The 22,191-nt window shown below is 37.5% G+C and overlaps 2 protein-coding genes across 2 annotated transcripts in view; one reads left to right on the top strand and one right to left on the bottom strand.

Annotated features, from left to right (window-relative positions):
* The window catches only part of LOC123663566 (TWiK family of potassium channels protein 18-like), a 62,680-nt gene that overhangs the window by 1,515 nt on the left and 38,974 nt on the right, over positions 1-22,191 (top strand). The gene's annotated exons all lie outside the window — the stretch shown is intronic.
* Positions 189-11,257, bottom strand: LOC123663563. Its single transcript, XM_045598236.1, has 8 exons — positions 10,929-11,257; positions 9,782-9,874; positions 9,071-9,150; positions 8,794-8,862; positions 8,462-8,542; positions 8,139-8,383; positions 4,412-4,524; positions 189-226 (listed from the first exon to the last, which is right to left on the bottom strand). Exons 2-7 carry the CDS (start codon positions 9,869-9,871, stop codon positions 4,460-4,462), a joined length of 630 nt encoding a protein of 209 aa, XP_045454192.1. The 5' UTR covers positions 9,872-9,874; positions 10,929-11,257; the 3' UTR covers positions 189-226; positions 4,412-4,459.

The raw sequence follows: 22,191 nt of genomic DNA, 5'->3' as shown, positions 1-22,191 counted from the left end.
AGTCGTGTCTCCTTAAACTCTCTCTCTTTCTTCTACTATTAACTTCTACTCAATTCTAATATAGATCTACTATATTATAATTTTTGCTGTGTGGTTACGACAATGAAGAATATAGTCACCCCCTCTCTTCCCGTGGGTGTCGTAAGAGGCGATTAAGGGATAACACAGTTCCGCTACCACCTTGGAACTTAACCTCTGACGCCCTAGACCTTTTGACCGCGAACACCTCGCACCCTTAATAAAACAAAGATGTAACTCAAAAATCGCAATTTGTGGGAATTGGCGTTTGAAGTTTGGCACTTTTTCCGCATTGTGTTTGATTAAAAATTACCAATTATTTGTAATGCTCTTAATGACTTTTACTATTGATATCAGTAGTTTAAAGTACAGAGATTAATAGAATAATAGAAAAACAACTGTGTTAAAATCTATAATAGCTGTAAAATGGAGATGAAAAAAAAGTTCCGACTTAAATCTCTTTATGCCAAAAATTACTTAATATTTTAGGTAGTATTTCAAAAAAATTCTCTTTAGTATTAAAACATAACAAAAAATTTTAAAAATAAATCCCAATATTTCGTTTTATGATTATTTAATTGTAATTATGACGTTGTATGTACTAATGTATCATTTTTTTATAAAACAAAAACTGAAATTTATCACCTTTTTTTTAAATTAAACAAATTTTTATGAATCATCTGATATTTATATATCTCAATCTCTCTCTCTTATGGCTACAAATATTGTTTTTTAAACAAAACAAAAACTATATACTATTATAAGAATTAGGTACAATTAGTCTCCAGTAAATATCTCCTAAAATCACAAATAATTACTAACCACAAATAATCTAATATATAAAATTCTCGTGTCGCGGTGTTTGTAGTTAAACTCCTCCGAAACGGCTAGACCGATTCACACGAAATTTTGTGTGGATATCGGGTAGGTCTGAGAATCGAACAACATCTATTTTTCATACTCCTAAGTTAAAAGAGAGGGGGGGGATTAAGGGGGTTAATAACATATATGGCAAAACAACGTTTGCGGGGTCTGCTAGTAAATAGTATAAAAATCAGCAGTCTCTTCTTTCTTATATTGTCTATCATCTTGTTTTTTCTCATTGTTTGAATTATCATATGATACACATAGATCACACTGACCTATTTTTGGTTGCTGAAACCCTAAGTTAAATACCGTCGGAATCAATATTTTCTGCACATTTGAATTTACATTTTTCGGTACATGTATCTTTTATAAAACGAGCTGGATTTGTTTACGAGCTTTTGACACGGACGTATATGATTGGCCTATGTTTCTGAGCAATTTTGCTCTAATTTGATGCCATTTTTCAACGTTTAGTGACCTTTTGCGGCCCCTATACATATTTGTACAACTGTGCTTCTTAAAGCCGCAGAGCGACCTGTCCTAAAAGACTTGGCAAGACTCTTTAACACTGACATCCACCGAGGTACTACGCCGGAGTTGTGGTCCAGGAGTGTGGTGGTGCTGTTCTTTAGGAGAGGCGTTAAGTCTCTGCTGAAGAATTACAGACCGATCTCACTTCTGAGTCACGTATATAAGCTGTTTTCGAGGGTAGTTTCGAATCGTCTCGCCATAAGACTCGACGAATTCCAACAACCAGAGCAGGTTGGGTTTCGAAATGGCTACAACACCGTAGACCACATCCACACTGTTCGGCAGATTATTCAAAAGACAGAGACATATAATCAGCCGCTGTGTATGGAATTTGTGGACTGCGAGAAAGCCTTCAACTCTGTCGAAACCTGGGCTGTCCTGGACTCTCTGCAGAGATGTCATATCGATTGGCGATATATCGTGGTACTGAGATGTATGTACGACGCAACGACGATGACCGTTCATGTACAGGACCAGAGAACAAGACCTATTTCCCTGCGGTGTGGGCTAAGACAGCAAGATGTAATATCACCGAAACTGTTTACCACTGCGCTGGAGGATATCTTTAAGACCTTGGGTTAGGGGGAACAAGGCATCAACGTCAACGGTGAATACATCTCTCACCTTCGTTTCGCCGACGATATCGTCATCTTTGCGGACACGTTAGATGAGTTAGGCCAAATGCTAGCCGGTCTAAACGAGTCCTCCCGACGTGTCGCTCTGTATGAACTTGTACAAAACGAAAGTTATGTCTAACAACCAAGTCATACCGAGACAGGTATCGGTCGATGTTACCCTTCTCTAAGTTGTTCAGGATTATATTTACTTAGGCCATACTATCCAACTAGACTGCAACAACTTTGAAAAGGAGGCCGATAGGAGGATTCGGTGGGGCTGGGCGGCATTTGGCAGGCTTCGTCGAGTCTTTACTTCGAAGATTCCGCAATGCTTGAAGACAAAAGTCTTCGAGCAATACGTCCTGCCTGTGTTAATATACCGAGCCGAGACATGGACACTGACGAAGGGACTGGTCCACAAATATAAAGTCCCTCAACGTGCAATGGAACTGGCCATGTTTGGGGTTTCCCTCAAAGATGGGATTAGAAACGAGACTACCGCGAGAGAATGAAAGTAACCGACATAGCCCACAGAATTAGCAAGTTGAAGTGGCTGTGGGCTGGTCATCTGTGTCGCAGGACCGGTGGCTGTTGGAGCAGACGCGTCCTGGAGTAGAGACCGCGTCTTGGCAAACACAGTGTGTGACGTCCTCTGGCCCGTTGGACCGACGATGTACGTAAGATTGCCGGTGTAAGCTGGATGAGGATTGCGGAAAACCGGGATGTCTAGCGCGAACTTGGGGAGGCCTATGTCCAGCAGTGCATTGCAATAGGCTGAACTGACTGACAAATATTTGGTTTATTATTGCAGTCAGAGTCAGAAGAACTTCGATTTTCAAACATAAAATTTCTTCTGTTGACAGGCTTATTAAACAACGTATTAAAATCTACAGTGGATCGTCGTCACTCAGGTCGACGTCACTTAGATCTGTGTATATTAGAGAAATATTGTAATTGGCCACACTATTGTAATTTCGTCGCTCTCTCAGCTGAATTTGCTGCCTCTCACTATTTTGTGGTGAATTGGTGTAAGACGTCTTTTCTTTACAATCCGTTGTAACGTTTTGTGGGGCAGGGTTTTGGGTAGGCATTGAACTATTGGAGCTTGAAAAAGAGCTTGACGATGATGAGCTAGATGAATCGGAACTAGATGAAGATGATCTTGAAGACGAACTAGAGGACTGTAAATGGCTAGTATTATTTAGGTATCATTTTTCTCGTCAACTCATAAGTAACAGTAAAATATTGAGTCGGTGTCATCATTTTCGTCAGCTCTTCAGTTACATTTTTGGGCTCTAGAGATATATGTATTTTGTTGATTTTCCTCTTCAACCTGCATGACTTCTTTAGTCTAAAATAACAATAATTTATAATACTGTAGTATATTTTAAGGATGAATAATAATCATAATTATTTAACGTCAAAATAGCAGGATTGTTGAATGACAATGATCTATTCAGTCGTTTTGCCGTAAAAGAGTAACAAACATCCATCCATACGTCATCCTCATATACTTTAACATTTATTACAGTAATGGGATGAAAAAAAAATTATATTATGAAATATTAATATTAATATAATTTTATGAATAAAATTATATTAATTATGTTTATCTTATAACTTTTACGCTCGATACGCTGTAACTCTTCATTGTGGTGTTCAGTTTCTGATTGTGGTATTAAACTTAAAAAAAAAATATCAGCTCTAAGACGACACAATTTTCAAAACCTATACAAATAAGCACAACAGTTACAAGTTATTCTTAACTTTTACATGAAAAGGGAATTAATGTTGAAAGTTTTTACTTATCTTTCGTCATTCTAAATAATAAAAAGAAGTAAACAAAAGTAACTTTTATAAACAGCCTTATTTATTACAATAAAGTGATACTTAATCAATTACTCCAACAACTAAGGCATATATTTCAATATAAAACTGAAGTATTAGGCGTTAACTTTGTAAAATTTGTCAATTTTTAAAACAAAAACGAAGTAAATCCAAATGTCATCACATCGTCATCAAATGCGTTTTCTGAGAGAATGAAGTATAACAAAAATTATCTTTTTATTTTTAAATAATAAAATAATCCATATTTACCTTTTAATCCAATATCGAATTATTTGATGTTATTCAAAACGACAGAACTTCAATCTACGCGCACTGCCGGTGCATCTCTGAATCACGCCAGTTTATAAGAACTGACTTGTCAGCTCCAGTTGATAGAAAAGAGAGCAACAATCGCGTATCTCTCTGTATCTTATAGTTAAAACGCCGGAGTCGAAGTCTACCTATTCTTTACGCGACGAAGACACGTTTTATTGTAAAATCTCCAAATCCACAAATTTTGAGTTACATCTTTGTTTTATTAAAGGTGCGACCTGTCAAGCCCCGCGCGCGGCGCGCGAATTCGCGTCGTGCGAGTTACATCAGAAAAAACGTTCCTGTTCTTTTATTTGTTTACCGATTCTGATTTTGTTTTTTGATTCTGAATCTGGAATAAATTTCCAATATACATATATATAAATATAAAAGGATATTCTCATCTATAAACTTATAATATAGTAGAAAAGTGTAAGGTTGCACAAAAGTAGGCACAAAAGTGGAAAAATTGCTAAAGAAAAAGAACTGTTGTACATATTATGAAGATAAAGACTCATGTTTATAAATAAACATATATAAAACGATTGTGCATAATTGGTTTCGTCCCTTCGAAACAAATAAAAAAAGTTTAGCTCAATTGAAAATGTATCGACAGTACGAAAATTTTCGATCGATACCGCAGTCTTTGAAACCGCATTTCTTTATTCCGGATGAACATTTTTAGCTAAAAATGTGACAAATCTATAAAAAAACTATTGATATAAGATATCTGTAAAAGAAATACAAAAATATTTTGTATTTTTCTATATTTCCTTGAAAATGTCCAGCAAGGGTACGATATAACTATGTAAAAAGTTCGAACTTCGCTTTCACCTTGAAGCACATATGGAATATCGATATTATGATAAATAATAAATTCATGAGTTCTAATTTCAGTCTTCGATGTATTTTTACTCTCCTTTCATACAAAAAGTAGATAAAAATACGTTCGCAACTTAGGTCAATTCTAGTATGAGATTGTATGAGATCAATAGTGATGGGGTGTTAACTTCGTGATGTCGATAAAAATAATCATTTTATAAAAAATGATTTAGTGAACATTGAGCATGAATATAGTTATCGTGGAAATAAAATTTTATCGTCGTCATAATCTGAGCCTTCATCATCATCATCATCAGCAGTAACGCTTCAAAGCACGGGGTACTCTACATACTGAGATGAATTGACGATATTACGGGTCTGCGACGTTCGTCTGACATTTCAGAATGTGAATTGACAATATAACAAGAAATAGTGTAGTCTCAAATAGCTCCAGCAAACCAGTTCCTACTAGCAACCGTTCACGAGTTGACGCATGCATCAGCCACCTCCGAGCTCAACCATATTAGAGGGAACTCATCGACCCGACGCACGACAGCGCCACTAGTTTGAACATTTTCGTGAGCATGACCAAACCTCAAATCCACATATTATGATATTTTTAGACAAGATATTGAATTTTATATTCAAAGCTACAAACTACTAGCATTTCTGAATGTGAATTGACAATATAACAAGAAATAGTGTAGTCTCAAATAGCTCCAGCAGACCAGTTCCTACTAGCAACCGTTCACGAGTTGACGCATGCATCAGCCACCTCCGAGCTCAACCATATTAGAGGGAACTCAACGACCCGACGCACGACAGCGCCACTAGTTTGAACATTTTCGTGAGCATGACAAAACCTCAAATCCACATATTATGGTATTTTTAGACGAAATATTGAATTTTATATTCAAAGCTACAAACTACTAGCATTTCAGAAAGTGAATTGACAATATAACAAGAAATAGTGTAGTCTCAAATAGCTCCAGCAAACCAGTTCCTACTAGCAACCGTTCACGAGTTGACGCATGCATCAGCCACCTCCGAGCTCAACCATATTAGAGGGAACTCAACGACCCGACGCACGACAGGGCCACTTGTTTGAACATTTTCGTGAGCATGACAAAACCTCAAATCCACATATCATGATATTTTTTAGACAAGATATTGAATTTTATATTCAAAGCTACAAACTACTAGCATTTCAGAATGTGAATTGACAATATAACAAGAAATAGAGTTGTCTCAAAGAACTCGAGCAGACCCCTTAGCCACCCTTCATGTGTTAACGAATTCGGCCATTGAAAGCAAGTAGCACCAAAAATACTTCAAGTTTACTAGTATATCCTTCTTCCTACTATACTATACATACTATATACTATATTATATTACTATATAATATTATATTATTATATATAATAATATTATAAATGTGTAAGTTTGGATGTTTAGATGTTTGTTACTCAATTACGCAAAAACGGCTGAACGTATTTAGATGAAATTTTGCATACATGTACCTATTACGTGGAAAAGAACATAGGCTACCTTTTATCCCGATTTCCCAGGTTTAAAACCTATCCAGGTGGCTTTTCCTAAAACATTGATCAATGCATAGACCTACATCACACAACTTGCACTCGAATGTGACTTGTTTCGAGCAGACTATGCATCGTCGGCGGCTGGTCCTGCCATCAGCTCTTCGTTTGGTCACTGTTGATGGAAAATGCCACTCTGTGACGGGAGCACCGGATAAACCAGGATGTGTTCCAGGCCGACTTTGACGAGGGAAAGGGACCTTACTTAAATTGTCTTTTAAAATCTGTTCGACAAGTTCTAACCTAAAAACAATGTGTTCTACTTTCTTTCCCGTTGAAGCTGTAAAGCATATGCGAGCATTCAAAATGGACACATTAAGCAGATGCTTGAAAAGCTTCATAGTCCATTTCGAGCACCGCTTTCTTTCTATGAGGTATGCCTCTAGCATACCGTCTTTTAAATCCACCCCCCCCATATTTTTATTATAATCAAGCACTAATTGAGGCTTCCACTGAGCGGACCTAAATGCTTTTTCAGGACCTTGTGCTATCTGAGTACCATGATATGTGGAAATGAGTGACACTTTTTTCTTGTCGTGGTATGCCATCACAGTCATGTCCCCCGAATGTCTAGCCACAAATTGCCCAGCTTGCAATTTGCACTGCGTTATTAGAGGTGGCAAATGCTGGCGGTTTGGCCGTAAGGACCCCACAACATCAGTTTTATTCTTTTTTAGGAATCTGGTCAACAGAGGACTGTTGAACCAGTTATCCATAAAAAGCGTGTAGCCTTTGTTGAGGAGTGGGCGAACGAGAGAAAGAACAGTTGCTGTGCTCTTTAGCAATGACGCTGGGAAAGACGACTCGTGTGTGGTGTTCTTGCCAGTATACACAAAGAAAGACCACAGATACCCACTAGCCGACTCGCAAAGTTCGAAGGTTTTGATTCCGAACTTTGCGGCCTTAGTTTTTATATACTGGCGGAAGGACAAGTTGCCTTTCCACAGCGTCAGGCTTTCGTCAATGCATATTTCTTGCCGTGGGACGTACGCTGACTGGAATTTACAATTAAGGTGGGAAATGACAGGTTCAAGAAGAAACAAAGGGGAAGATTCAGGAGTGCGCAGGGAGATATTATTAAAATGAAGACATGAGCACATGCGCTCATATCTTTGGCGGGAAAACATTAGGCGGAAGCAGTTCGTAGAAAGAAGGGGGTTAGTTGAAAAACAAGATTTTATAGAAGGCATCCGGATGATGCCAAGCATCATCCAGAAAGAAAACAAGACTAAAATTTCATTTTTGTTAGTATCGTACCAGTCTGGCCATTGTTTAGACGCAGCGTACCTATTTGTCTCCACGACAAGATGGCTTAAAATGGCGTCATCCCAATACTGGGAAAACGCCTCATACGCCGTGGTGCACACGTTTTTGGGCCCTGTTTCTTGGACAAGAAAGGGCTCCCTACGGCCCTCGAATGAATCCATAGGACTCCATTCGAAGTGTAGGGCCTCTTCTTCCCCAGAAAACAGGGCCGCATCTCCATCGCCGTCCTCCGTGTCAATAACGTCTTCATCCGCCATCTGCCTGGCCCGTCGGGAAATACCTTTACGCTGCCGGATGTCTCGTTTTTCTATTACGGCCTGCACCTGAAGCCGTAATTCTTCCGGGACATCCGCATCGGTAATGTAAATTTCCCTGATGGGGTCGCCAGGTCTCCAGCTCGGGACTGCATCGTCGGCCATCCTCCCATAACCGCCCACTCTTCCACCTCCACGGCTACCACGCCCACTTCCTCGTCTGCGTCCGCCACGACCCCTTCTCTGGCCAATTATGACCACTGGCAACTCACTGTAAACAAAAAATGTATATTTGTAGGAATAGTAGATTTCGAAGCCAACATTTGTCTGAATCAAAATATATACGTACGATGTCGGCGAAGCGACGGTGCCTCGCGAGGTGGAGGGTATAGGTGAGGCGTCGCGTCGCGGAGGGGAGGGGGAAGCAATTCTGTGAACAAACGATATAACAATCATATATAATAATGTTTTTTACAGAAACATAAAAATGGTTTTTTTTTATTGTAAAATAATCATAAATATACATACGTGAGTGGAGAAATAGCCCCAATTGGTAATTGCGGAGAAGAAGGCGGAGAAGACGGCCGGGAAGACCAATGATGGTATGGATAATTTATACCATATATGTATATGCAATCAGCAAAATGTGCATCAAAAATTTATAAAAAAGAATGTACTTACGTCGTCTGGTCGACTTCGAATAACGCCTCTCCACTGTCGGTATAAATACCTGACAGATGGACTGGGATGCTAGAAATAAAATAAAATGATAATTATTTATTGTATTCCCGCAATATCGTACACCACCCCGGCATCACTCGTGGTACATATAACGCGCGGCTTTACTTATCAATAAATATTAAGTTTGTGTTGTGAAATAAAATAAATAAAATGTATGTTGAACATTCTCTTGTAAGCACAATGCTTGTAAACTACATGAAATGAAATGAAAGCTTACTTGACTTCGTCGGCCACAGCTTCCTCTACGACGTTTTCATCCACAGCCTCTTCATCATCATTTAATGCCTCCCAGAAGTCCTACAGGAATATGTCTGTCATTAAGGATAGTTTCATAAAGAAATGGGACCACGTGCATGTAATATGATGGGTCAGAAGTTTATGTGCGAAATTACCATCACAACAAACCACACCATATGTGTAAATAATAGTACCTGGGTGGCCGAGTTTTGCTTGGCGTTTACGTTTTTTCTCGCTTTTTTCAGACATGGAACCAAGCAAGATCGACTTTGCACCCCCAAAAACCAGAACAATTACAATCACAACACACCACACCATATGTATAAATAATGGCACCTGGGTGGCCGAGTTTTGCTTGGTGTTTACATTTTTTCTCGCTTTTTTTCAGACATGGAACCAAGCTAGATAGACTTTACACACCCAGAAACCAGATAAGGTCACACCATAAAATCTCTACACCAAACGTGCAAGTCGAGTCATTTCAAATTACCCAAAACCATATAGTACAAAACCAACATGGCCCGAGTTATTTATACTTGCGTGAAAATTCAGAACGCTATCCTCATAATTAGGACCCTGAATGTAGCATGTATTCCTGAAAAACATTAAATATATGAACAAAAATCCTGAATATCCAATTCTCTCCCTTCTTATTATTTTATAACACTTACGAGTAGTATATTTTACAAACCTCATTGTCATCTTCCGACAACTCATCGTTTTCTTCATGGAGGAGGTCAATAAATGATGATGGGGCGTCAGAAAAAGGATTCCAACTCATCTTCTATGAAACAACAAAGATACAAATGTTTAGAAAACTATTCGGAGTCGCACACAACAGTTATAATTTACCACAAGTATATTTAAAAAAAAGGACGAAACGTATTTTCGATGTCTCAAAAGAACGGAACAGATTTTTATGAAACTCGCAGTATACAAAAAAGAATTTCTTTAATCGAACTTGTAGTTCCGGAGATATGCGAACATAAACATATAAACATACTGAGCATTTCTGGAAATATTAAAAAAATCTATATATACCTATGGGTCGTACGGCCGGTAATACATATGGGTCGAATTGATAACCTCCTTTTTTGAAGTCGGGTTAAAATGTTATCGCAATCTCAAATACGGTTATGTCTGGTTAGGAATGCATATCCCCTCGACGACAGGCCCACGATTGTTATTTATTGCATTTTTTGTCTATAACCACGGCGAGTTCGAGGGCGAAAGTTTTAAGTGCTTACGATTTATGGCTTTGTTATCGTCGCGCGTGAGCATAAGACACAAAGAAACATTCAATAAATACATTCGAAAACGTCTAATGTTTTGTGCGTAATTGTTTGTCTTTAAAAATTACAAAAAAAGTATCTATAAATATATATGTATATATTTTATTGTATATAATAATTTATAAGACTGAAATCGTAAAAAAACATCAAAAAAAAACGACAACTTACAAAAGTAACAAAAGATTCGCAATAAATTATCGACACTATCGATATCAAAATGTCGATACCTTCCGTATCTAGGCTTCAAGTCAAGACTTCAAGGCTGGCCAAGATGGCGTCATATTTGTGTACTCGAGTTAGAAATTCGGAAATTGTGATTCGATATCGGACAATTATGAGAAAATAAGCCCAGCTACGAAAACTGAATACTTTTACGATGTACCACGGTCGTTTGTTATTCAATCAAGTTCGATTTGAGAGTAATCAACAACAAAATCACTTTGATTGATTGGGGAAAAAAATCAGTTTCAAATTTTAGACATCACATAAAAACACAAAGACAAAGCAAAATCATGTAATTGAGATATTATAAGACAGAATACTTACGATTTTCTCGAAATCCACACAAAAACACTCAATAACAAACACTAAAACCGGTTTATAATTATATTTTATGTCACTGACCGCACAGTACGAGCCAACACACACCAACGAAAAAGTCGACTAACTTCGCAGAGGCATAGCGATGCTTCCACTCACTCCATATGGACGGTTTATACGTCATTTGAAAGCGAATTTAAATGGTCGTATAGTCTCAGAACATTGCAAACAAAATTAGACCGTAGTATCTTCACAATAAAATAAATTTTCGCAGGCAAGCCTCAGGTTCACATGTGAACTAGCGGTGCCTGACAAAAGGAAATTTGTTTGATTCACATGTGAACCGTCAGGGCGTCAGAGGTTAAAAAGCCGACCGATGGCGGGATAACCATCCAACTGCTGGCTTTGAAATACACAGACCGAAGACGGGCAGCAGCGTCTTCTGTGCGACAAAGCCAGCCCTGCGGTCACCAACCCGCCTGCCCAGCGTGGTGCGGTGCATTTTTGGCGTGAACTTGTGGAGGCCTATGTCCAGCAGTGGACTGTGATAGGCTGAAATGATGATGATGATGATGATGATGATGATGATGATGACGATGATGATGATGATAATGATGATGATGAAGATGATGGTGATGATGATGATGATGATGATGATATTATATTTTTAAGCACTAATCGGGGTCAGTTCCAAATAAGCATTACAGCACAATTTAGGTTAAATTGATTATTTTGTGTGAGTATCGTGTCTAAAAATATTATTAAATTTAAATTAATAAGAATAGATTGAGGTGGGACTGTCCACTGCTTTTTTTTTTCGGCAAACAAGCGTACGGCTCACCTGATGGTAAGCGATTACCGTAGCTTATAGACGCCTGCAACACCAGAAGCATCGCAAGCGCGTTGCCGGCCCAATCCCCAATCCCCCCCCAGGAGCTCTGGTTACCTTACTCACCAACAGGAACACAATACTGCTTGAGACCACTATTATTTAGCTGTGATCTTCTGTAAGGTCGAGGTACTTCCCCAGTCGGGTTACTCCATATTTTGAGCAGGAAATTCCTGCTGTGCCCTACCTCAGTTAAATGCTAGACATAGGCTTCATCATTACAGCCTATACAGTCCACTGCTGGACATAGGCCTCCACAAGTTTACGCCAAAAATAACGTGAACTCATGTGTTTTGCCCATAGTCACCACGCTGGGCAGGCGGGTTGGTGACCGCAGTACTGGCTTTGTCGCACCGAAGACGCTGCTGCCCGTCTTCGGCCTGTGTATTTCAAAGCCAGCAGTTGGATGGTTATCCCGCCATCGGTCGGCTTCTTAAGTTCCAAGGTGGTTGTGGAACCTTGTTATCCCTTAGTCGCCTCTTACGACACCCACGGGAAGAGAGGGGGTGGCTAAATTCTTTAGTGCCGTAGCCACACAGCACTAGACATAGGCTTACCGAAATTCATATCAAATATCCCGGTTCTCCGCAGCTCTCATCCAGCCTCCATCGGTGATCTTACGTAGATCGTCCGTCCAGTGAGTCATGGTGTCCATGGTGGACCATGTATGGCTGTTACCATTTACCATCTGGCAGACTGTATGCCTGTTTGCCTAGCAGTAAAGCAAGTTAATGACATGCGTTCAGGTTACACGTAGACAATACAAAGAAATACGGTTCGTACGCAACCAAGATGAGCTTTATTAATGACAATAATAAAATTTTGGCTAAAAATATTTATTTTAATTATAAATAATATTTAGTATTTTTCAGAGCAGACTCTATTAATAACCATGAAATATCTTTCTGTCTGTCACATATTTGGAATATTTCTATGAATACACCTACTTAGTATTCAATAGCGTTGTCCATATTTACATGATCTTCGATTACTTTTATGTGTGCCTTAAGAACCTTTCTGAATGTATAAAAAAATTCGGATGAGCCAATCATTTTAAAACGTGCCTGAAGATCGTGAAATTTTTCCAAGAAAAATGGAATCTGAAACTTCATTGCATTTTCCAGTATCATCCTGTTTGTCTTGGAATTGTTCATATTTTTAACCAACTTCAAATAGGAGGAGGTTACTCAATTCGACCGTTTATATGTATATATTTTTTATGTATGTTCGGGGATAACTTCATGATCAGGATCTGATGACGGAACCCCAGAGAAATCGAGGCAAACCCTCAAAAATCCGCATAACATTTTACTGATGTATTGATTTTGATGATTTTTAATTTAATTGAAAGCCGATGTTTATCATGTGGTCACATTTAAATTTTATCGAGATCTGATTATAACTTTTGGAGTAATCTTTGATAATGCATATTTACTTGACTAATTTTTCGTCTACCTACATTGTATTACTTGTCGATGAGATTGAAGTCGGTTTTTTTCGTTTACCAGCAAACACAATTATAATTATATGTATTGTATTATGTTATGATGATGACTAGCCTGTTGGCGTAGTTTAAGTGACAATGCTTTCTGTCCCGCGGGTAGTGGATTCAATTTCCACCTGAATCTGATTGTAATACTTTTAACCGACTATTATTTTGATAAATATATGAATATTATTTCTATATCTATTTATCAAAATAACAGTTAGCTGTTACCTATATATTATATAATACAAGCATTAAGTTGTTTACTATAGTTACACAAGTTTCATATACTTGTACGGTACACGCTGGAAACTATTTTCAGTTGATGTATAAAAACAATGACATGACATGTACTCGTATAAAAATCATAATTAAACCAAATAATTATTATTTAACATCGAGTTTCAATTCTCTCGAATACACCTAGAACAGCTACAATATTAAAAGTTCCTTTCAGCTTTCATAATCTAACCTTCAGTAAAATTGGCTATAACAAGCTTAAACTGCCTTAGTCATAAATGATTACACGGATCTCATAAGACTTTTGTCGTTAGCACTAAGTTCTTAACATAAACCTATAATTCATTATGGGATAGTATACAATAAGAAATAACTTGCTAAAATTGTAGTTCGGTTCGAACTTGGGAATAGCAACCAAATTTACAGAAGATCACAGCTAAATAATACTTTCAAATAGTGTTAGGAGTAAGCCAGTGCTCCTGGACGTACTTTGCTGTGTCAAAAGATATATCGGAGTTAAAATTGACAACGCACTTACGATGCCCTTGGTGATGCAAGCATATAGGCTACGGTAACCGCTTACCATGAGAAAGACTTTACACTGTAGTGGAATATCACATAAAAAAGTGTGTGTTAGCTCCGACGCACGACCTGAGTTTACTCCTTCAGATCGACTGTCTAAATAGGCAAAAAATAAAAGACTAGTGAAGCCTAAGAAAAAGATTAATACCATATGAAATGGTAAAAATATAAACGAATTAAATAACGCCATAGAGTTCCGATAGATGGCGTTAACAAAAACGTAACGAGGTCATTCGTTCAGTAGATTTTACTCCTCATACTTTTTTCATACTGGCCATATATGAAGATCGATTCTCAAGGAGTAAGGCGGTTGCAGGTTCGATCCCCGCACATGACATACATTTGTATTGGCCATACAGGTGTTTGTCGTGATCTGGGTGTTTGTGCAGTCCTTGTGGGACTCCCCGCCGAGCCTCGGAGAGCACGTTAAGACGTCGGTCCTGGTTGTTATCATGCACACCTGATAGCAATCGTTACTCATAGTAGGGAGTATATTCGCCACATTGGAGTAGCGTGGTGGATTAAGCTCTGATCCTTCTCCTACATGGGGAAAGAGGCCTATGCCCAATAGTGGGATATTACAGGCTGAAGCGTAAGGAGTAAGCACCAAAAAATTTATAAACAGACAGTGATAACTAAATTATTGTACAAAGGAGTGAATAATTTAATGCATTAACATTGTTATGAAGGTAACGTCTAATAATTTAAACAGCACGTAGTATTTAATACAAGCGCAGTAATAACATATAAATCACTTTATTATAAACAAAGTCTGGTCTAGATGTTAAGCAGATAATCTGGAAAATTTGTATAATAGTCTATAATGTCATCAAAGGACATGATTTATATGTAATACTAACCGATTTAGCAAACGTTGTTTTGCCATATATGTTATTAATGCCTGTGGTTAAATAAACTAAAACCGCATAATTTGTATATATACCACTCTCTTTTCAATATGACAATTTCTTGTGCAAAAATGTCTATGCCGTCAAATGTCACTTGACACTTGTCAGACTTAATAAAGATATCGAAGTTGTAAGTGTGTTTCTCTTTAGCTGCGACCCTAAAAAAATTCGGCTAAGATCTAGATTAGGTAAAACCGAATTTCGGGACCGTGGGGAGATGGGGTCGGAGAGGGTGGGGAACGCTACCCCTGGTACCACTGTCACACCTCGGAACCCCATGGTTATGGAGATATCCATGGTTAAAGTTTTGAGGTTAGAAGAAGAATTTCGAAAGTTAGAGGAACGCTTGGCTCCGGCGCTACGGGAAGTGCAGCCCTTCCGCCCTTGCGTGCAAAAGCACGCTCACTCATGCTCCGTACAAAAAAAACCGAATTATGGGGTTCTTGGGTGTGGAGGGTGGAGGGTGTAGGGGAATCTATACAAGGTAACACTGTCATACCTCAAAACCCCATGGTTATGGAGATATCCATGGTTAAAGTTTTGAGGTTAGAAGAAGAATTTAAAGCTATTATAATACCTTTGAGCTCGTACTGTTTGCATTGTGTGACAAATCGACACTTTTAAACAAAATAACGCGTCAGACATAATATTCTAATAAAATTAGTAACATTGCGTGCTAGAATATAGGTTTAGAAATTCGAAAAATACCCAAAACCGAATCGGAGCACCCCACTGTCCACGTGGTCTTGGTCTGTCCTACCCCTAGAGTGTTTTTTTTGTGCCGCGGAGGCGCGGAGGGAATGCGTAGAGGAGCGGCTGAGGCTGGTCGCCTTCGGCGACCAGCCTCCGCTGCGGAACGGAGCATGAGTGAGCGTGCTTTCGCACGCAAGGGCGGAAGGGCTGCACTTCCCGTAGCGCCGGAGCCAAGCGTTCCTCTAACTTTCGAAATTCTTCTTCTAACCTCAAAACTTTAACCATGGATATCTCCATAACCATGGGGTTCCGAGGTGTGACAGTGGTACCAGGGGTAGCGTTCCCCACCCTCTCCCCCCATCCCCCCACGGTCCCGAAATTCGGTTTTACCTAATCTAAAGCTTTACCAAAAATTCAATCTATTCAAATTGATTTAAAATTTAGCGCCGATTTTGTCCATATCATCGCGCAACCATAATCCCCCTAATCCCCGCCTTATAACTTAAGGGTATGAAAAATAGATGTTGGCCGATTCTCAGCTTTACTTGATATGCAAAATGTTATAAAATCAGTCCAGCCATTTCGGAGGAGTATGGTAACTAACATTGTGACACGAGAATTTTATATATATGTAGTATTATATGTAAGTAACGTTTTTACGTTTTCAAGCCAACTTGAGCGGCAATCACAAATGCGCTGGTGTTACTAATCCAAAATTGTCACAGGATATCTGGTCATATCTCTGACCGCAGGAGTATTACACTACTTGGAAGGAGTATTTTTTCATGAAACAAAAGAACGAGACACCATCTGTTCCTGTAGCAATTTTTCTAAATCTCTTTGATTAGCCCGTTTTCGCAGTTTATAGTGACCCTGCTTTCTACTCCGCGGGTTGTGGGTTCGATTCCCACTCCGAGTCTGAGTGTAATACATATATTTATTTATATAAGTATTATATTTGTATGTATATTTATCGAAAAAAATAATGATATGTAGCTGTACCAGTCGACTGTTACCTGTAGCACAAGCATTGTACCGTACCGTTGTATTGACCGTGTGTGTATATTGTACATATTTATATATTTATTTATAAGTCTTAGAGATAAAATATATGAATATCTGCACTAACTATAATGCTAAAAAAATTGTTTGTTTACACGTACTAATCTAAGGTACTACGAATTAGAAGTCAAAAACTTTTTTTTTTGTACTGTTAGTCTGTCTACTGAGGATGGCTGTAAAAGATTTTAGTACGTTTTTTCAAAAAATAACGCGAGTAAAAACGCGGCGAACAGATAGTTTTTAGGATAAAAAAGTATAACATTCAATATATTGTTAATAACTTGGATAAAACAACTTAATTATGTTAGTTATTGTCTATCAGTTTCAGCGCTTCATAGTTTGTGAACAAATGAAAAAATAATGAAAATGTCATATTTGAAATATCATGAAATTGAAAAATTAAGCCGGATTACTATCTTGCGAAGCGATGTCGTAGCTTTCAGAGACATATTTATACATGTCATAGACAGATTATATTATGATACCAATATTTTCTTGTTAGTTTTGTCTTAACATTGTTGAACAAACGTCAAAACAAAATAATATTTCAGCATTTTCAGTAGCGAACAATAAATATCTATTAATCTCAACGCAGGCAAACCAAGCGAGGTCTATAGCGGCCATTCTCCGATTAGCAAATTTTTCGTGTCCGGGCTTGTTTAAACCGTAATATCATCATATTCAATCATGCACTTTTTTATATATTTTAGATAGCATCCGTACCTAGCTGTAAAAAAAATATTGGCTTCTGTTTTAAGTAATTAAGACTAAATTAATTTAACTTATGTTCAAAAAACCTCTGTTCTCTAATTACCGTGACGTGTCCGCACACCAACTTAATCTTAAAACTTGCTTGTAATTTTTATAGCGTATAGATTTACTTTGATCCATTCAACGTTTTAAACGATATTAAGCAGCGTGTATCGCATAACAAAATATCAACTCAATAGAACCAGTCTACAAATAATTATTATGAAGTAATCGTATGTCCAATGGAAACTTCTAATTACCGTAACATCTGCTGTTCTCGAGTATATATCCCTAAATAAAAGTATTTGGCACATCACTACCGTATGCATCGCGTCTCCTCAGTGTGTGCCGAGGTCCATCAGCAGTTGTATGACTCTTATGTTAGTGTACCACCAATGAAGCACGTGAGTATATAATTACCGTAGCCTTGGTTAAAAAATTTTCTAATTACCGTTGTTCTTATTTTAATACTAGATTTTTAAGATAGACCCAAGTTGATCATGTAAATGGAGACAGTACTTTGGCCTCCGTACGTTGTAATAAGCTAGAATTTGTATACTGCGTCGGTTTTAAACATTTTTGTGAAAATGTATCGTTTTCTAATTACCGTATACCAATTACCATATGTTTTTAATTACCGTTGTATGAAAAAGTAATACTTGTTTACCGCGGTTTTCGTAGATTATTATTATCATTGTCCGTAAATATGTCTATATTATATGCTAAACATTCATAAAATTATTTAATTTATAGGATAGGAAAACCCAAAAAGACCAAAGAGGAAGTTAAAGAAAATAGAAGGCTTGCCGCGCGACAACGCCGAGAACGAATTAAAAATGCCCCTTTTTGTATTAGCAATCAAAAAAAAAAGGGAGAAAGAAGGGTACAATAAAAAAAAAATAAAAAAAATACTGCCTATCTGCGAAATGTCACTAAAAGCCGGAAGAAAACTCAAAAAAGAAGTAGAGAAAATTTCAGAACTTACTATAAAAGACAAAAGGAAAAGGGAAAATTGAAAACAATCGAGGAAGAAGGGACCTTAGATATAGAGGTGCTTGATAACAATATAACAGATCCTCTTGAAATTCTGTCACACCACATCTCAATGATTTATCATATTCGCTGCGCTAAAAAGTACACTAAAAGAGTACAAAATTGTCCCGAAAATCCCAAATCAAAAAAATAAGATAATCAGCAAGACGAAATTTTCTGCAGTCGACTTCTTTTGAAAAAGAATTAGTTCCCTTGAAAAAGACACCAAATTTTAAACCTTCTTTAACCACATCAACGCCGCGTCCATCTAGTGCTCTGTCATCATCTTCTACTGAAAGTATGTTATTTTATTATTAATCAATAATGAGCATTTGACCGGAAATAAAGATACAAGTGTGAATATTACGGAACGAGCGTCTTCCTTGTGTTCAACACCAACTTCACCATCTTCAAAGATAACTGTCGAGAAACCGATACGTAAAAAAATCTCACTCTTATTGTTATTTAGAAGGCATGTATAGAAAACAAATAAAGAAATGTCATATTGGAGACAAAACAATAGAGCTAAGAAGAGCAAAAGAAAAGTACAGGAAGCAAGCATTAAGACTGAAATATAAAACACGCTACATCCAAAACCAAAACAAAGTCATGATAAAGAAATAGAACCAAAGTATTTACATAATAATAATATAGGGATTACTGTAGAGAAAACCAAACAAGACGTCCAAATTTTTGTAGAGCAAGATGAGATCAGTCGCATTTGTCCTGGCAAGAGAGAATATATTTCAAGAAAAACGTGGCGTGAACTCATGTGTCTTGTCTTGTCTTGCTCATAGTCACCACGCTGGGCATGCGGGTTGGAGACCGCAGGGCTGGCTTTGTTGCACCTAAGACGCTGCTGCCCGTCTTCGGCCTGTGTATTTCAAAACCAGTAGTTGGATGATTATCCCACCATCGGTCGGCACTTTCAAGTTCCAGGGTGGTAGTGGAACTGTGTAATCCCTTAGTCGCCTCTTACGACACTCACGGGAAGAGAGGGAGTGGCTATATTCTTACTGCCGTAACCACACAGCATATTTTCTAATTACCGTTACATTAAATATAAAAATTTTCTAATTACCGTACTCATAAATTTTTTAAGTCTCATTATCTAGAAAACCACAAGTAACTGTTACATGCCAAATTAATTATTGAATTCGTATTTTTGATTTGTTTCATATTTTAATGTGTTTAAGTCAAATCAGTGAAAAATAAAAAACGTCACGGTAATTAGGCAAAGAACGCCGAATTGGAGAATGACCGATAGTCAATATTACAACAGGCAAATCGGTATTGTTCGAAACGAAATCAAATATTTCTATGCAATTGAAAATTAACGTTTAATAAACTCAAGGCAAACAAGCTAGTATAATTTTAATGGTTCTATATAAGTGGAATCGGTAAACTGGCAACACCGCTGTTACGTCATATGAGCCTAATTACGATATTTATACGTCACTGTTGCTGGGCTGGGAGAATGCTATGTGCAATACACATACTGTGGCCCGCGACTCGCGACTTCGCTCGCATGATACCGTGGCAGCTAGTATGCTATGTTTAACACGTCGTCTCTTCCTAAGGTAATTTGTTGCTGTGTTTCAGATAAAATCCGACTGATATTATAATAAGTGTACATATTAATAATACATATATAAATAAATATTATATTGCACTCGAGCTCAGAAAATTGACTCCATGTCACATGAAACAAAACCCCACTGATAACTGCGCGATTTAGTTGTATCTTACCTTTTTTTGATTGGTTGCCTCAGCCCCACATCGTAACATATTACTGCTTGGCATATACCTCTTTCTTCATGTAGGGATAAGGGTATCTTAATCCTTATCTTGTCTTGTAAACTTTAAATCAAATAAATATTATTATTTCATACAAGGCCTCCGGTATGAAAAAAAATATGAGGTGTAAAATCTACTGAACGAATGACCTCGTTACGTTTCTCATAACGCCATCTATCGAATAACCAAGATGGCGTTACGACGTTATTTGATTCGTTTATTTACCATTTGATATGGTATTAATCTTTTTCTTAGATTAGTAAGCCAGTCGATCTCAGGGAGTAAACTCCAGTCGTGCACGTAACACCAAACTATAACCTAGCTCTGTGTCAAATTTCATTCAACAAACATACATCCTAGCTTTAGTACTTATATTATTAGTTAGACATTTTATTGCCTCGTTAATAGGAACGATTATTCTTACATATTTAAAGAACGAGGAACGTTGACTTTACCATTATATTTTGTATATATATTTTTAGAAACAAAGTGTCTGTGTTCAGTTCACACACGGCAGAAGTGAAGCTACTGACAAGTCGTAGGAAGGTAGGTCGGTTCAATTTGTTCTTTCGACGATGATCACGATCTCGTGGAAAACGTCGTAAGTGCCATGCAAAACGCTTCACAAGTCCCTAACTCATTTTGAATTGTAATGTATTCATCTCATTTTCTCCTATACATTTATGTGTTTCATTGAGTTCAAATTATAGAGTATTATACATATTTCTAAAGAAAATATTATTATAATTATTTACAAATAATTGAAGTATAAAAAAATTCCACGAACGTTCTAAATGATCGCGCAATGTGAAGGAGTGTTAGTCAAAAGGCAGACCCAGTTAACAGGTTAGGAATAGTAATGCCAAGTTTTACGAAGAAGAATTTTGAAATAAATTATGTAATTAAGTTTACGTAGAATTACAACAATACTTGCAGCGTTAAATTGTGGAACCAATCTAGCAGATATTTCAGTGGCATAATAGTAATGGAGTCATTTTGTTACCAACTTTGAACCACGCGTTTTTCTATTGTTGTTCCAAATAATCTTCTCATTAAAATTATATTCATCACAATCTTAAATCAAAATTAAAATACTCCTGTCACAACTTTACCTTCAAAAACTTTTTTTAATAGAAATAATAGTCAGTGACGTTTCGTCAATGATCTAACTCCGCGAGGAGTTCACGCGTGGGCGCAGTGACGTAGCGGTTTTATATTTTATGGCGCGTAATATTTGACAGTTACTGCCGGTCTGATTAAACTATTCTCATTTATTTTTACAGTCGAACAACAAAGGTTATGTCTGTATCATAATTTAATGAATAAACACACTGACACTTATCCTACTCAAATCGAAGCCCGACTGAGGAAGTACATCGAACTTCCAGAAGACCACAGCTAATTGATATTGTTTTCAAGCAGTGTTGTGTTCTGTGGTAAGTAAGGTGACCAAAGCTCCTGGAGAGGATTGCGGGTAGGGCTGGCATCGCGCTTGCGATGCTATGGTATTTCAGGCGTGTACGAGAATAAGATTCGGTAATCGCTTACCATCAGGTGAGTTGTACGCTTGTTTGCCGACCTAGTTGTATAACAAAAAAAAGATATGGGTAATTACCCGTTATTTTCTACTACCTTTTTCGGATTTGATCGCGGTTTATCAAGTTTTTTAGATGCCAGACGTTTCAGATACTTTACAGCAACCATGGTCACGGGAGAGGGCAGGAAAGTTGTTTAATTGTAATCAACGAAATTCGCGTAAACATTAAAAAACAATATAATGGGTAATTATTATTACTGTAATTTAAATAACAACAAAATGTTCTTATACTG

This window comes from Melitaea cinxia, chromosome 20, assembly GCF_905220565.1.
Source record: "Melitaea cinxia chromosome 20, ilMelCinx1.1, whole genome shotgun sequence".
Taxonomy (NCBI): Eukaryota; Metazoa; Arthropoda; class Insecta; order Lepidoptera; family Nymphalidae; genus Melitaea; species Melitaea cinxia.
The sequence above is the reverse complement of the archived record's forward strand: the minus strand, read 5'-3'. Positions and strand labels throughout refer to the sequence as shown.